The sequence below is a fragment of the Balaenoptera physalus genome, assembly GCF_965194825.1.
Source record: "Balaenoptera physalus genome assembly, chromosome: 6".
Classification (NCBI taxonomy): domain Eukaryota; kingdom Metazoa; phylum Chordata; class Mammalia; order Artiodactyla; family Balaenopteridae; genus Balaenoptera; species Balaenoptera physalus.
The window spans coordinates 93,430,412-93,447,625 of NC_138885.1; the positions used below are offsets into that span (position 1 = coordinate 93,430,412).

Below are 17,214 nucleotides of genomic sequence, written 5' to 3' on the forward strand. Positions count from 1 at the left end.
TCCCCTGCATTAGAAGGCGAATTCTTAACCACTGGACCACCAGGGAAGTCCCTCCAAAGGTTTTCAAATGACTTTGCCCAGATCCATCAGAGGAATCACCAAGTATGGCAGTTATTGTCTTATGAAATGTATTTGTTAAATAATAAGGCTTAAAAGTTGAAATTACTCCTTGACCCATGGGCTGCAGAATGGATGCGGTGTTAGCAGGCATGAAAATAACGTTAATCTTCTTGAACATCTCCATCAGAACTCTTGGATGACCAGGTGCACTGTCAATGAGCAGTAATGTTTTTAAAAAGGAATCTTTTTTTCTGAGCAGTAGGTCTCAACAGTGGGCTTAAAATACTTAGTAAACCATGCTGTAAACAGATGTGCTGTTATCCAGGCTTTGTTGTTCTATTTACAGAGCACAGATGGAGTAGATTTAACATAATTCTTAAGGGCCCTAGGATTTTTGGAACGGTAAATGAGCACTGGCCTCAACTTCAAGTCACCAGCTGCATTAGCCCCTAACAAGAGAGTCAGCCTGTCCTTTGAAGCTTTGAAGCCAGGCATTGACTTCTCCTCTCTCATAAAAGTCTTAGATGGCATCTTCTTTCAAAAGAAGGATGTTTTATGGGCTTTGAAAATCTGTTGGTTAGGGTATCACCTTCGTTTAATTTCTTAGCTAGATCTTCCGGATAACTTGCTGCAGCTTCTACATCAGCACTTGCTGCTACCCTTTGAACTTTTATGTTATAAAGACTGCTTTCCTAAATCTCTTGAAGCAACTTCTGCTAGCTTCGAACTTTTCTTCTGCAGCTTCCTCACCTCTCTTGGCCTTCATAGGACTGAAGTGAGTTAGGGCCTTGCTCTGGATTAGGCTTTGGTTTAAGGGAATGTTGTGGCTGGTTTGATTTTCTACCCAGACCACTCAAACTTTCTTCATATCAGCAACAAGGCTGTTTCACTTTATCATTCATGTGCTCACTGGAGTAGCACTTTTCCTTCAAAAACTTTTCCTTTGCATTCACAACTTGGCTAACTGGCATAAGAGGCCTATCTTTTTGGCCTCTCTCAGCTTTTGACATGCCTTCCTCACTAAGCTTAATCATTGCTAGCTTTTGATTTAAAGTGAGAGACATGAGACTTCCTTTCACTTCAACACTTAGAGTCCACTGTAGGATTTTTAATTGGCCTAATTTCAATATTGTTGAATCTCAGGGAATAGGGAGGCCCGAGAGGAGCGAGAGAGATGGGGGAACGGCTGGTCGGTGGAGCAGTCAGAACATACACATTTACTGATTAAGTTCACTGTCTTATATGGGCGTGGTTCATGGCACCCCAAAGCAATTACAATGGTAACATCAAAGATCACTGATCACAGGTCACCATAACAAATATAATAATAATTTAAAAGTCTGAGATATTTTGAGACTTACCAAAGTGTGACACAGAGACACGAAGTGAATAAAGGCTGCTGGAAAAATGGTACCAACAGGCTTGTTTGACACACAGTTGCCACAAACCTTCAATCTGTAAAAAATGCATTATCTGCAAAGTGCAATAAAACGAGGTATACCTGTATATGAAGCTTAAAACTAGGTGAAACTAATCTAGGATAAGTCAGAACAGTGACCACTTTTAGGAGGCTACTGATTTCAAGGGAGCCTAGAGGGCATCTTCTAGGGTGTCGGTAATTCTTGATGTTTTGATTTAGATAGTGATTACTTGGGTATACACAACTGCAAAAATTCATTGAGCTGTATACTTAATTATATGTATGCCAAACTTCAACTAACATAAAGGTTTAAAAAAAAAAGCTACCTTATGAGTAAAGTATTTTGATAATTCAAGAAGTCTTTTTCTACTCAGATATATTCTTTAAAGGTTGATCAGGGATATGCATCAATAAATTACCACTGGCACATTATCCAATTGGTAAGGCATTTCCAGCTTTAATTTGTCTTATGAGACAAGTGATAAGGAAGCTGAATTGCCACCAGATCATTGAACTTGCAATTCAGCAGTCTATGTTTAAATGTATAAATTATAAATCACTACTTTCAGTTGGAAACAGTAAGTGCTATTGTTTACTGCAGTTTACTGAGTTTGAGGAATCACTTATTCCTCATTTTCAACAGTTTTTATAAGATATCTTGTTATTGGTGACTGTAAGAAATAACGTGCAAATGTGTGCCTGATTTAATGCACATCCATTACAGCTGTTAGAAAATGAATGAAACATGATTTCCTAAATCTGACTCAGTATTGTTCTTCTCACTAAGTATATTAATATAGGTCAGATCATATTATGATAAATATCCTTCTAATGGAACAGAGCAAATAAGAATCTGGATTAACTTTCCGAGTTTGATTTAATTGGATCTATAGCAAAATGACAGAATCAAAACCTCAATTAAACTCTTGGTTTCTACTGATTTAGGAGATGTACTAAAATTACATCCTCAGTGTACGAAACATTATTACTATTACTATTTTTTAAACTGAAGTATAGTTGACTTACAATGTTGTGTTAGTTTCTGGTATACAGCAAAGTGATTCAGTTATCTCTTCTTTTTCAGATTCTTTTCCATTATGGTTTATTACAAGATATTGAATACAGTTCCCTGTGCTCTACAGTAGGACTTGTTGTTTACTTATTTTATACATAGTAGTCTGTGTCTGTTAATCCCAAAATCCTAATTTGCCCCACCCCCCACCCCTTCTCCACTTTGGTCACAAGGTTGTTTTCTATGTCTGTGAGTCTGCAACATTATAATTAAACAGTCAGGTAATGAGATATTTCACTAAACTTAGTGAAATCTTCAACAATTAAAAGATCCTACTTTAAAATTCACCATGGAGGTGAATTTGTTGGAGGAACTCCAACAAAGATGTTAAAAAATTCACCATGAGGCCAAATATAATAGCTAAATAATCAACCTATCAAGCTGTAAACCTAGCTTAATGCAACTACATTCAATAACTCAAATAAATGCAGCAGAGTATTTATAATAAAAATTTACAGATCTACTGAAAGAAAGCCTAATTATGGTTGAAGCAGCAAGACAAGACAAAAGGAAACTAAATATGAACAATTATATTAAATTAACATATATTTGTCAATAAAGACCTAAGCCGGGACTTCCCCGGTGGCGCAGTGGTTAAGAATCTGCCTGCCAATGCAGGGGACACGTGTTCAAGCTCTGGTCCGGGAAGATCCCACATGCCGCGGAGCAACTAAGCCCGTGCGCCACAACTACTGAGCCTGCATGACAAAACTACTGAAGCCCGTGCGCCTAGAACCTGTGCTCCACAACAAGAGAAGCCACCACAATGAGAAGACTGTGCACGGCAACAAAGAGTAGCCCCTGCTCACCGCAACTAGAGAAAGCCGGAGTGCAGCAACAAAGACCCATTGCGGCCAAAAATAAATAAACAAATAAATAAATTTATCAAAAATAACACCCCTAAGCCCAGTACTGTCAGTTCTCACAAATACTTACTCTTGTTAGTCCCAATTGCTCTGTTTTCTGTTTCTTTCTCGGTCGATTTGTGGATTCTTCCATTTCATCTTCTTCATCTGTAGGGACTATATCACAGAGAATTAGATTTGATAGAGTTAAAATTTAAGGTAAATATTAATTACAAACAGTCTCAAATAATTCTTATATTTCTAGGTATATACTTTCTCTATGTTATCTCAACTGGTTAGGGAATTAACATTTCTCCTTATTTTGGTTAATGGAAAATTATATCTAAAAACAATACCTGGCTTACCATCTTCGAAAAGGAGAAAGCAAAAAATAAAGTATTATACATTAAAATCCTAAAACCTAACCAGTTTGGTATCTTATAAAGATTATCATTATGGCTAGTCATCAGTTTACCATATCTATGAAAAGTTGCTTACTATTAGTTGTAGGAGAGTTCTGACCAGATTGCATTTATATTATGAAGAAGGGAATGACATGGTAAATAAACACATGTTAAAAGGACATACATTCCAGCCATGTTTATTCTTCTTGACTATTTTACTTTTCTAACAATAAATTAAAAGTGTTTCATAGATAGTTATTTTTTGATTTAAAAAAATCTTCGTTATCCATCATTTGGCTAGGTAGCAAACCCAGATAAAAAGCCATAGATTTTAATGTTTTGTAACTATTTTATAAATGTCATGTGCTTTTCCCAAACTAGACTATAAGCACCTTAAGGGTAACAACTAATCATAGATAATATCTCATCTACCCAGCACTATCAAAAAGTATTTCACAAAAGGAAAAATTCCTACACAAACAACTTTCTGCCTCAAAACTGTTTGCTTTAACTAAAATGGATTTATATTTCCTGCCATTTTACACAGAATTATTTAAAACTGTTTAAGCTTTTCTTGACTATCTCCCCCCTCCCCAACTCTACTTTGTGAACTGTATTTAGGGTGTTGTACAGTAATATAGCAATTTCCTCAGAAGCAACAGAGGTATTCTGATCTGCTTACCCATGCAATAAATAGTTCTGTACTACTACTTTCTAAAATATATGTGGGTTTTCCCCCCTCTTTTCTTCTAGCAGTGTCTACTTACTATTATCAAGGTACTTTCCTCTAAGAGTCCCCTTGGCTCCTCTAATTGTTCCTTCTAATCTACGTTTTCAAAGTGAGAAAATTGTTTGGTAAAATTGTATTAAAAACATTTTTTTTAAAGTAAACCAGCGTAACTAAGAAATTTCTCTAATGGTGAAGTATATCAAGATGACACAGAAGGTAATTTGTTTATTTCCACATTCCTGAATAAGGGAACTCTGAGAACTAAGGCAGTTATGTCGCACTGCACCAGATGTGTTATTGATACTGGCAGGGATTCAGTGACATCGTCCAATAAATAAGGGGATGGTAGAGTAGAAAAACATTTTGAAACACAAAGAAATATACTAATTTTTCTCTATACTATAGTACTTTATTTGTGACCTAAAAAGCTCTGGTCCATTTTTTATAGAAAAATATGGGCTAAAAAGTCTTTTTTCACTGAAATTCTTGAAATATCATTAATAAGTCAAAGTAGAAGAAACATTTCATTTACCTGTAGACCAAATCTTTAGCATCTTATCCCAGGAGCCACTGCAAAACTAAAAAAATATATATGAAGGGAAAAAGAGTATGCAATATAATCCATCATATTGTTTGCCTGGCTTTTTTTCCTGCTATTTAACTTGAAATCTTTACTTTGCCCTGAAATTCTTACTACTATGGCATCACCTATCTGCCTGTCTTCCTAGTCTCTGGGAAGTTGTACCCTCAATCTCATGGCAACTGAAAGAGCTGCCATTCTTATAGGGCCCGTACCCTGGCCATGGTTGCTTAGATCAGGGTGGGCAACTGACCTACACTGTGGCAATAGGTCTCTTCCTCCTTCAGAGCCTTTTTTTTTGGAAAACTTGTGTTTTAGAGAGCTGAAGTTAATCTTTTTCCAGGGACAGACAGTATAGGATGTAAAACCTGGGAATATTGAAGGCCAGGTTTTATTGCCATGTGGAGAAAGCCAGACTGAGGTAAGAGAATGAAGTCAATTTGGGGAGACAAGAGGGAGGAGGTGTGCTGGCCACATGCAAGCCTCTACTCCATTGGTTCCTGAGATCCAAATGCATCATCACCCTGCTCATGATGTGGTGCATCACTCCCTCCTTGGGTCTTTTAAGCTAAAAAAAGTTCAGGATGAGTTTCTATCTCTTATAGCCAAAGGACAGGGTACAGTTAATTCACTTAGGTTTGGACTCAACAACATGTAAACCTTCTTTATGGCTCAATATGAATACTCATAAATTTTTAACTTTGAATGCAGAAACGTCCTCTGTTATGCTAACTGGCAAAGAAATGCTGAAGAAACACTCTTATATCTAGAATACTTCATTGTGGTTTGGAGAATTTTCAAATGGTGAGGGAGTCTGTAACCCCTCTTAAGTAAATACTGTGTTGCCCTCATAGTTTGACTAACTTTTACCAGTTTGTCGTGATAAAGAGTAGATCAGCAATAATAGTAAAACAACCTCGATTAATGCTAACTTTAGTGCATGCTAAGTTTTAGGTGATCAGCTAGATATTTTCAATTAATGACAGCACTATGAGTAGCTGAAGGACTGAAAATGTCAATCACTATGATTTGAGGAGGTTACATAAAGAAATTACTGTTTACCTGAGTTCTTAAAATTTCTGCAATATATATAAAATTCTAAACCAGAGATACCCAGAGTGAGGGAGTGACTCTTCATATCTCTCATTACGAGTATTTACTTTTGGTTTGAAATCATATTCTTTAGTCACCAATTGTTATGGAAGTAGGCCGATCACAGTGACTTTATGTAGAAAAGACATGTTAGCACCAAGAAGCTCAAATTCTAATTGAACACAGTACTAATAACACAATAGCTACTTACTTTGGTTCCTGTGCTATCAACAGCTATAGAATCCACACTGCCAGCATGACCCCTGCAGCAGTGCAGGGCTTTCACTTTGTTTCTCTCTACATTCCACTCCCACAGGAGAATAGTCTGATCCATAGAGGCACTCAGCAGTATGCAAGACAAATTGTCTGAAGAAAGAACACAAGGATAAGAAACAAATTAGTACAAAAATTTTAAATAGTGTTCCAAAACTAAAGAACTGAATTTTTTGTAGTTGTTGATAAAGATGTTAAAAAGGTAAAAGACCTCATATAGCCACCTTTGAAAAAAGAAGCTAACTGATGGTATAAAAGGGAAGATTCTTCAAAAATAGTATAGGGACTTCCCTGGCAGTCCAGTGGTTAAGACTCCACGCTTACATTGCAGGGGGAGCGGGTTCGATCCCTAGTTGGGGAACTAAGATCCCGTATGCCACAGGGCGCAGCCAAAGAAACAAAACAAAACAAAACTATAAAAGACATGCATTTAACACACTCAATATTAATTTGAAAATATATATTATGTGATATAATTTTAGGATTCACTTCTACTGATTTACGGATTTTTTTATGTGTATATTTTTGAAATATATATACATATATTTTTTATGTATATATTTTTATGTGTATATTTTATGTGTATATTATTTTAAAATATAAATATTTTATATTTATAAAAACTGAGGCATGAGACATTTCCTATCCTGTCCCCATTCTGCCCCAGCATCGAAAATGGCTTATTTCCAATTCCCTATCCAGGATTCCTCTCAATTTAGGCAGAGTCCTAACCTTTTTTCACCCAGGCCACATCTTTTACAACATCTGTATGTCCCACAACTGTCATTATTGACTTTCCTTCCAAGGACCAGATCCGAGAAGTCTTATCATAAGAACCAGTCAAGATCCTGTGAGGAGAAAAAAATCCTATGAAACACAAAAAGCAGCTTTTTTCAAACCCTGAAATCAATTATATTTCTAAAGCACTGATAAAGTAAACCTTGAGGATTATATTTTTAACCTTGAGGATTATATTTTTAAACTCTTCTTTAATATAAAGATTAAGATTTCAAAACACACTAGAATAAATTAGAAGATGTTACATTTGGCTTTTCCTGACCTCCTAAAATAAAAATGTAACCGACAAACTCTAGACTTCATTTTTACTATTGTTGTAAAATACTACCACTCCCTAAGCGAATTGTTTGAAAAGCCTAATAGTCCTTTGTATTTAACCAGTGAAAACCATTAAATAAAAAACCAGTAGAACCATTTAAAGTAAAACTAAAACCAGTAAAAACATAACTATGTAATAACTCCAGGGAGACATTCTTTGAAAGTAAGCTCCTACTGAGATCCATTCTTGAGGTGTTTTTCTACAAGTAAGGCCAGAGGGGGTTTGCTCTGAACGATTCATACCTTCTTGATTCCAGTCTGCCCTTTTCAGCCCTAAAAATAGCATGATCTGCATCTTCAGGGTAGTAGGCTGGGAGATCTGTGGCTAGAAAAGGTTTTTTTCCCTCTATGAAACAAATTATATTCTTGGTCTTGAAAGCAACATAATCAAATAAATGCCCTAAGACACACGACCTATTCGGAAGACAAATGTCACTACAACCTCTTTAGACAGAAAAGAAAATCTATTAATAGATATGTTTCTTCTTGACTACACTAAATTTAAAGGTCTTTGGCATGGTCACAGTATATACATATATATCACAAAATTACTTTCACAAAGAACAAGTAATCAGAGAAAAATATTCATATAGTACACTTAAAGTGGATACAAAAACATTCATCTGGCAATACCATTCCTCTGCCCCGTCGATCGCACTGATCCAGTCATCATGGAACATGCATTGTTCTGGCTGAGGTGCAGTATACTTCTCCACGTACTCTAGTTCCACAACCTCTTCCTAGTCACAGAGAGAAACCAGAAATCAATCAGGTGGTGCAGTTTTTAAATGGTACATTATGAAAATAAAGGACCCCCGGTTTAATTTATCTCCTTCATGTAATTCCCCTTCAGAATCCAGAAATTTTGGAGCCATATAAAAAGTGAAAAACTTTATTTGACCTAACAGTATGCTAAGAGTAATATTAAGAAATATTAATGACCTTGGAAAACTTATGCTAAAAGTAGAAAAAAAAGAATATAAGAAACTTTATAAAATCATAAAAGCATGTTGTTTAATGGATACAGAGCTTCTGTTTAGGATGATGAAAAAATTCCGGAAATGGACAGTGGTGATGGTTGCATAATATTGTGAAGGTACTTAATGCCCCTGAATTGTACACTTAAAAATGGTTAAAAGATAACTTTTATGTATATTTTACCACAGTTCCAAAAATTGCCCCCCTAATCATAAAAGCAATTATAAATTATATTTTAAATTATAAAAGCAATAATAAGGAAAGTTTGAAAATTAGAGGAAGGGGCAATCACTATAAATCACAATAACCTACCCCATAAGTTTATATATGTGCACAATGATTTTATATACCTTTATTAGTAGTAAACATATATTTGCTATTCCCTTTCTTGACAACTGTTCCACAAATATGAAGTTATCTTTCCATGTTCATTCATCTACATTTCTTGAATAATACTCTTAGAAAAAAAGAGGGAATTTAAAAATTGAAGATACAGAAACCGAGGTTCAGTTTCTAGGAAAAAACAGTAATCAAAAGGCTCTTGGTTCCTGTAGATTCAGGCTGATTCTAAATGAAGTTTTCCTACATTATCTGGTAATACCTTAAGTAAAATAGAGCAGGTAAGCATTTGAACTTACCGATGAGATGTTTTCCAGTTCCATGTGTTTGAACAAGGGCATTCGCAGAAACTGGCCCTTGATAAGGAAATCAAACTCCACATGTTTGTGGAACTCTAAAGAAAATACATAATAAAATTATCACTGTTAGGACCTGAAGTGGTATTGGCAGAGGTAAATGAGAGACCCCCAAAACAAACAGGTACCTGTTATCCTAGTGTGGCCTCCAAGTTTCTCCAGAATTTCTCCATGGCACAATCAGACCATGTATTCCAGTACATTATGTGATTTTTAAGAACAGAAATACTTTGTTCTGTTGGTATAATATTTTTATTGTTGATGGTGTAATCATTTTGATTAAGGAAACCTTTGTATTCTAAGAAGAATCCCAAATATATACAAAAGTAGGAATAACATAATGAATCCTCATTCCCATCTTTTACCAACTCATGGACAATCATCTATACTCCTCCCTCCACTCTCCTGCTGGTTTTTTTAAAAGCAAAACTCAGAAATGATATAATTTCATCTGTAAATGCTTTAGTGTGTATCTCTAAAATATAAAGACTAAAAAAATCACAATGTTAAAAATTTAACATTACTTATTCCTTTTAATACCATAAAGCCAGTCAATGTTCATATTTCCTTGTTTCATAAATGTCTTTTTACAGTGAGCTTTCTAGAATCAGCATCCAGAGTCCTCACATTATATTTGATTAATATCTTTAACAGTTCTCCGTCCTTTTTTTCCATTGCCTGTTATTTGCTGAAGAAACTGGGTCTTCTTGTAATACTTCTTACATTCTGGCTTTGGTTGATTATATCTCCAAAGTATCCTTTAACATGTTCCTCTACCACCTACATACAACCTGTACATTAGGCAGACCCAAATGGCCTTGGGTTTGTCTGGTTTTGGCAAGAATATTTACACACCGTATTGTATTTCCTATTGTATCACATTAGAAAGCACAGTATCTCACTGTGCCTCCTTTTATGATATTAAGATCTACCTCTGGGTTCAGATGATGTCAATCTGATCCCATCCATCATAACGTTCTTTGTCAGCCTTTTACCTAATAAATGGCTTTAGTAGCTATAGATATTCACTTCTTAAATCTATTATTTCATTTGGAGTTACAAAATGCTAAAAATTCTTCATTCTTTCTGATTTATTAGCTATAATAAAATCCTTCTTAAAGAAGAATTCCCTCATTGACTCTTTGGCTTGTTACTTTTTAAAAAATCTGAATCTGGGCTTCCCTGGCGGCGCAGTGGTTAAGAATCCGCCTGCCAATGCAGGGTACATGGGTTCGAGCCCTGGTCTGGAAGATCCCACATGCCGCGCAGCAACAAAGCCCGTGAGCCACAACTACTGAAGCCCGCGTGCCTAGAGCCCATGCTCCGCAACGAGAAGCCACCGCAATGAGAAGCCTGCGCACCAAAATGAAGAGCAGCCCCCGCTCACCGCAACTAGAGAAAAGCCCACGTGCAGCAATGAAGACCCAACGCAACCAAAAATAAATTAAAAAAAAAAAAATCTGAATCATTTTGCATCTTCAACTCAAGAGCAGTGACTCAGTTAATCAATTTACACAAAAAGACAAATCAATGTTCATCTACAAGTTTAGAAAAATATGCAAATATTTGGGTAACAACAAACAACCATATACTGATATTGCAAAGTGTCTATTGCAGGAAAATAATTCTTATGCTAGTTCAGAGTTTTTCAATAAGTAGAATATATGACATCTTTGGAGTTTAGAAAACTATGCATCAGAATCTCTACACTATTGTACATCCATGATGAACGATAAGAACCAATAGGAAATGCTATGTGAATATCTCTGTATCAAGAACTATATCTTGCTAACAATGAAAAGACCTTGCCCCCCTGCAAAAAAGTTGTTCAAAAACATCTTAAGCTTAACAAAAATGTTATAAGATTATTGGAAGAGGAAGTGGAAAATATTAGGCATTAGTTTATAATTCTCACCTCCCCATTCCTCCAACTAGGGTAGAATCAAAAGAGCTTTAAAAGCATCAGAAACATCTGCATAAAAATATGCTTGCCTCTAAATGATGGCTCCATTGACAAATTTTGTTTTTAAAGATTATGCTTTATGTTATTTTCCATTTTTCATATTTAAATCTTCTACTATATGTGTGGTTTCATTACTTTTTAAAGAAATATTTTATTATAGAAAATTCCAAACATACACAAAAATGGAGAATAAACCTTCCTATACCTATCGCCCAACTTCAACCATTATCAACTTATGACCAATCTTGTTTGATAAATATTTTTGCATACATTGTTCATATCATTTTAATTTTATATTAAATTTACATATAAATTTATAGCCTGTAAAATTTTTTGCATATGTTTAATTTATTTTAATTTATATCTTTATAAATGTTTTACTTGATACTGTGGCATGTTTATGTTTGTTTTATCCATTATTTTTAAATGAATTTTAAATACTTAAATAAAATACTAGTATCAAGAATGGCATTTGTTATTATACAAAACAAATGCTCAAATACAGATATTGTCATTTTGCTTTGTAGAAGCACCAAGATGCTTGTTCTATGCCTACCCAATCTAGCCCTCATGTCTTCATTACCTCTACATCACAACTTTTACACTAAAATCTTTATTCCTAAATCTCAACCACCTTGTCTCCATATTGCCTTAAAAGCAGATTAAACTGAATTTTTTTTTTCCTGAAAACTTATTTCAAAGCATTTTTCAAAGTATCATACAGCAGGGAAATCCATGTTATAAATTTTATCATGATAAAATCCATGCAATATTATAAAATAATGCCCCAAAAGGGCTATAAATAACAATGTGATGTATTTCAGTCTAGTTAGTGTCACTGTGCTTTCTCCTAACTTTTCAGAGTATATATACCCACCGTTTTTGGCCTCCAGCAATTTATTGATGATGTTACTAAGGTCAGCAATTTCAGAGGCTGCAGGTATCGAGAAAGGAACATCATCCACCGCATATCTACAAAAAGGAAACGATAAATCAAGTCTACAGATGTTTTAACAAATGTGCATTTATTCATTCAACAAACATTTATTGGATATCTAATACATGACAGACATTTTGCTACATGGGGTTAACAAAAAATGAATTAACCTGTGGTCTCTGTTCTTGGAAAGGGTTAAAGTCTGGTAATCAAATACGAGTAAAGTATGTAAGAACAGCGTCATAAGTAATACATAAAATGGGAGAACAAGTGGTAGGTCATTTCAACCAGAGGAAAGGGGGCTGGGAGAGCAGAGTCTGAAAGGATGCATAAAAAAGATCACTCTTACACTACATCTAGAAAAGTGAGTCTCTGCCAGGTGAAGTGTGGCAAGGCAGAAAGAAGGGGTGCAGGAAAGCAGGGAGAGCAGCAAAAAAAATAGCTAAGAGTTATTAAAGAGCTGCCCACCCAGCTTATCCCAGAAAGTGTTACTTTACTCTAGACAGTGACCAAAGATAAGGCTAAAGAGATGTGCATGGAGTGGTTTAGATGCTGTGTGAAGTACTTTTTACTTCTGTCCCTAGGCAATGAGGAACCACTGTCTAAGTCAAATAACATCATCAGAATTTTGTTTAGTTTGATCTTTCTTGGCAGCACTGCAGAGACTGGATTACAGGCACACACAACAGGAGGCAGATTAGGAAACTCTTGTAAGAGAGAACAGGAGAAAATTCTTGCAAATCACGTATCTGACAAGGAACATGTATCTAGAATATATAAAGAACATTTATAACTCAATAATAAAGACAACCCTATTTTAAAAACGGGCAAAGGATCGAAATAGACATTCCTCCAGAGAAGGTATACAAATGACCAACAGGCACATGAAAAGATGCTGAGCACTGTTAGTCATCAAGGAAATGCAAATCAAACCACAATGAGATATCGCTTCATACCCACTAGGATGGCTACAATAAGAAAGACAGATATTAAGTGTTGGTGAGTATGTGGAGAAATTAAACCCTTATTCATTGCTGGTAGAAATGTAAAATGCTATGATTGCTTTGGAAAAATCTGGCAGTTCCTCAAAAACTTAAACATGGCATTACCACTTGACCTAGCAACTCCATTCCTAAGTATATACCCAAGAGAAATGAACATATATGGTCACACAAAAACTTGTGCACAAATGTTCACACCACCACTATTCCTAATAGCCAAAAGGTGAAAACAACCCAAATGTCCATCAACTGAACAATGGAAACACAATGCGGTATATCCATACAATGGAATATTATTGAGCAGCAAAAAGGAATGAAGTACTGATATATATATATGCCGGCGCGCAGCAACGAAAACCCAATGCAGCCAAAAATAAATAAATAAAAAATAAATAAATTTATATATAAAAAAAACCCAACATGGATGAACCTTGAAAAACATCATACTAAGTGAAAGAAGCCAGTCACAAAAGACCACGTACTATATAATCCCATTTATATGAAATGTCCATAACAGACAAACCTATAGAGACAGAAAGTAAATTAGTGATTGCCCTGGGCTTGGGGGATTTGGAAGTATTTGGGTGTGGGGGGAGGGGTAACAGCTAAAGGATGATGAAAATTGTTCTAAAATTTACTGTGGTGATGGTTGCATAATTCTGCAAATACACTCAAAACTAGTGAATTGGACACTTTAAATGTGTGAATTCTATTGCACGTGAATTACATCTCAATAAAGCTGTTACAAAAAACAAAAACAAAAAAGTCTTCATAAGGTCTGAATTTAGGCTATATTTGTGGGGAATGTAAAAGTTTCAAAAGATGTTAAGGTAGAACTTCCAGGGCTCACCAAGACATGCTATGATAAGTCTCTTTTTGTCACAATGGGAGAGGGGGGTGGAGGTTTCAGATCTTGTTAAAATGTAGATTCTAAATCAGCAGGTCTGAGGTAGAGTCTGAGATTCTACTTTTTCTAACCAGCTCCCAAGTGATGCTACTGCTGCTGGTCTTCAAATTACACTTTGAGTAGTAAGGCTATAGTTATATATTTATCATGCCAAAAAAAGTAAAAAGTTATTTAGGTTCTCCAAAAGGTAACAAAACCTAGAAATTGAAAGTTTTGGTTTACTATTATATTTTGGTCAGTAAGATGAGTAGGGAAAAGTAGCATAATTACATACTCATATATGAATATACATGCATATGTAAATTATACACATATACGTGAATAAATCTACTTTCCCCCATCATTTTACTGATGAGAACGTATTGTGTGAAAGGAAGAAGCAAGAAGTTTAATTTCTAGGTTTTGTTACCTTTTTGGAAAACCTAAATATATAAACACAAACACACATACACACATATGATGTTTATCCATTTATCACAGGAGTTAAAATACAGTGCTCTAATATTTCTTAAAACTTCATGTGAATCAACAATAATCTCCATAAAACTTTTAATTAGAAAAAATACAGTGATCCTGCTATTCCATCACCATATTCCTTTAGAAGCATTTCGACTAAGTATATATACTCATCTGTATTGATAATACAATTTATGTATACTGTAAGCAACAGTACAAGAGGAGTGAATATGATTTACCAGGTCAACACATAAAGCTACAAACACAGAATCAAAAATATAATCTTAATTGAGGTGGGAGTTTTTTAGTTTATAGCTGACATTAGCTTGTTAATACAACAAATATTTATTATTTATCATCAGTACCAGAAGAACTTGACAAACATTTGTTGACTCAGTCAATCCAAGAAGCATAACAGTCTCTACAATCAAGAGACTTACAATATAGTTGAAGAGACCAGGCGAAACGATAAAAAGTTAATTAATAGTGTAATATACGCCACAAAGCAGAATATAATTAGGTTTCAAATGATTGCTACATACCTGGGGACCATTTGTAAAATTGGTAAAATGTTTACATACATATAGGTATACACATACAGGTATATATATATATACGCATACGTGTAGATTATGTATATAAATACACAAATCTGTAACTGAATTGACTTCACACTCATCAAAAACTAGTTCTACCAACTCCCTATTGAGAGCTCCACCTTCTAGCCTGGTTCAGAAAAGCATCGTCTATCACCTACGTAGGAAAATGAAGTTGTGTTTTCAGACACTGTGAAACACCACTAGCAGACAGCCTATAACGACTTGGTCCGTTGTTCACTGTTCAATTACATAATGCACTTCATTCAGAGAGCAAACCTGAAGCCCTTCAGGTCACCCTACATACACAATTCAAATTATATACAGCCTGAGTCTAGGCGAGAAGGCTAGGTGATCCTTGAGAAATCCTCGCAAGGCACCACTTCCACTTGAGTGGAAAACGCGCTCAAGCGAGGAATCCAGCCAAAAAAAAGGGAAAAAGTGAATTGATGGCAAAGATAACCAGGGATGCACAAGGTCATACAGGAGTGGTCTTTCGAAAGGATCCCGGGGCCGGGGGGCGGGGGGCGGGAGGCGGGAGGGGGGAGGAGAGGAGGGGAGAGAAAGGGAGTAAGCTTACTTACTTCTTATTGTCAGTGAAGAAGCGTGTCTGGAGCTGAGCCATGGCTTGCCTACAGAAACGTATGGGTAACAGACAACCGGCGCTTTGGCCTTTCAGGACTGCAAAAAGAGGCAGCTCAAAGTTAGACTGCACGTGTCAGAGAAAAGCAGCAGTCGAACCTGAGCTTCCGCTTTCTTTCCTCGGGCCTCCTCAGCCAGGAGGCACCACGAGGCTTCTCTTCCACAAGGCCCAGCCCACAAACATCAACTACCTATTCCTAGATTTAGGAGTCATCGATTAGTAAAGCATAGTCTTAAAGGCAGCGAGTCCCTTTAATCTTTTTGTATTTTTTAAAAATATATTTAAGCTTACAATCGATTGTGAAGACACAGAGAGGCCCGATTCAAATAGGCTTCTCCTCCCTCTCTCTCTTTTTTAATTTTAACAGGTTATCCTCTGTCCCGATAATTCAAACACAGCTCCTAGATACTACAACCCCCAGAAAGCAGCGCTTCTCATACGCTGTAGCCACTGGGTATTGTAGTCTTTTTTCCCACGCTGCCCCTAGACTATCTTATTTGCATTATACCTTCCCGATTCCAGCCAAATTATCTATTATATTTCCTCTGCCTTCAGCTTTAATTCACTAAAGCCTTTCCGGGTTTACTTTTTCAAGCATACTCCCAATCAGACTCTCAGTCTACCGAGATTTTTCTTGGGCTCTCGCCACTAGCTTCAGGCTTTAGATCCAGGTGAGAGGCGGGGATACGAAAAAAAGAACGAATCAGAAAGGAAACACGCGACGGTGGCTGATAGTGGTCTTATCTTAAGCAACTGCGCTGCGCGCTCCCGGAGGGGCGCGCCTGCGCACTGTGCTGGTCTCCATGGCGGGGCCTCGGAGCCAAGACGAGGTTGAGTAGACTCGTTTTGAATTTTCTCCCCTCTGCTCCAACACTTCGTGGACTTCCCTTCTCGCCCTGTAGGGCGCTCGGCGGCGGCGGGACTGGGGGAGTCGGAGGTTTGGCAGAGCTGTCTGCGCCGACGGACGGGACGCTGCTTCCCCATCCCCCTTTCTTCCTGCTGCCTCCTTCTCCCGTCACCTCCTGACCCGCCCGGTCCCTGAGCAACCGCCGGCCCCCGCCCCTTGCCGCTGCCGGGCCTTGGTGGCGCCTTCCGCGCCCCGCCTCGGGCCGTATTCGGGGACCCTCCTGACGAGGCCTACCGTCCCCCACCCGGACGGGGTCCGCGGGCCCCGAGCCGGCAGGCTGGAGAAGGTGGAGGTTAGGTGTCTTAAGGAGGGCTGCTGAGCCCAAGGGCGCACCACCACGGAGAAGGAGGAGGACCCCCTGGGCGGGAGCGCCCGCTGTGTGGTCCTGTGCGCCGCCCCGCATTTTAGGGTTCCTTTTTTCTCTTTATGAGCCCCTTTATACCTTCCTTTTAGAAGGGGAAAGGCGTCCTCCCACACCTTCTCCCAACGCTTTTTGACTTTTTTTTTCGTCTTGAAGTTAGCCAAAGGCCTATGTCTTG

At 37.0% G+C, this 17,214-nt stretch overlaps 2 protein-coding genes across 7 annotated transcripts in view; one reads left to right on the plus strand and one right to left on the minus strand.

Moving 5' to 3' along the window:
* WDR12 (WD repeat domain 12) overlaps positions 1 to 16,530 on the minus strand; it is a 31,573-nt gene extending 15,043 nt beyond the window's left edge. Inside the window, exons 1-9 of one of the 2 annotated variants that reach the window (XM_082467212.1) lie at positions 16,392 to 16,530; positions 15,710 to 15,806; positions 12,106 to 12,200; positions 9,209 to 9,303; positions 8,226 to 8,332; positions 7,209 to 7,324; positions 6,415 to 6,569; positions 5,064 to 5,109; positions 3,489 to 3,574 (exon numbers count right to left, since the gene is read on the minus strand). In XM_082467212.1, the coding sequence (XP_082323338.1) occupies positions 3,489 to 3,574; positions 5,064 to 5,109; positions 6,415 to 6,569; positions 7,209 to 7,324; positions 8,226 to 8,332; positions 9,209 to 9,303; positions 12,106 to 12,200; positions 15,710 to 15,750 (741 nt within the window). In that variant the 5' untranslated portion in view covers positions 15,751 to 15,806; positions 16,392 to 16,530. Of the gene's footprint in view, positions 1 to 3,488; positions 3,575 to 5,063; positions 5,110 to 6,414; positions 6,570 to 7,208; positions 7,325 to 7,835; positions 8,162 to 8,225; positions 8,333 to 9,208; positions 9,304 to 12,105; positions 12,201 to 15,709; positions 15,807 to 16,391 lie in introns of those variants that run through there. The other variant, XM_082467213.1, reaches the window with a different exon arrangement.
* A 317-nt stretch (positions 16,531 to 16,847) lies between these two features.
* Positions 16,848 to 17,214, plus strand: part of CARF (calcium responsive transcription factor) — a 96,376-nt gene continuing 96,009 nt past the window's right edge. For all 5 annotated transcript variants that reach the window (XM_082467080.1, XM_082467084.1, XM_082467081.1 and 2 more), the window contains exon 1: positions 16,848 to 16,967. The gene's annotated coding sequence lies outside the window, so the exon portion shown is untranslated. The remainder of the gene's footprint in view (positions 16,968 to 17,214) is intronic.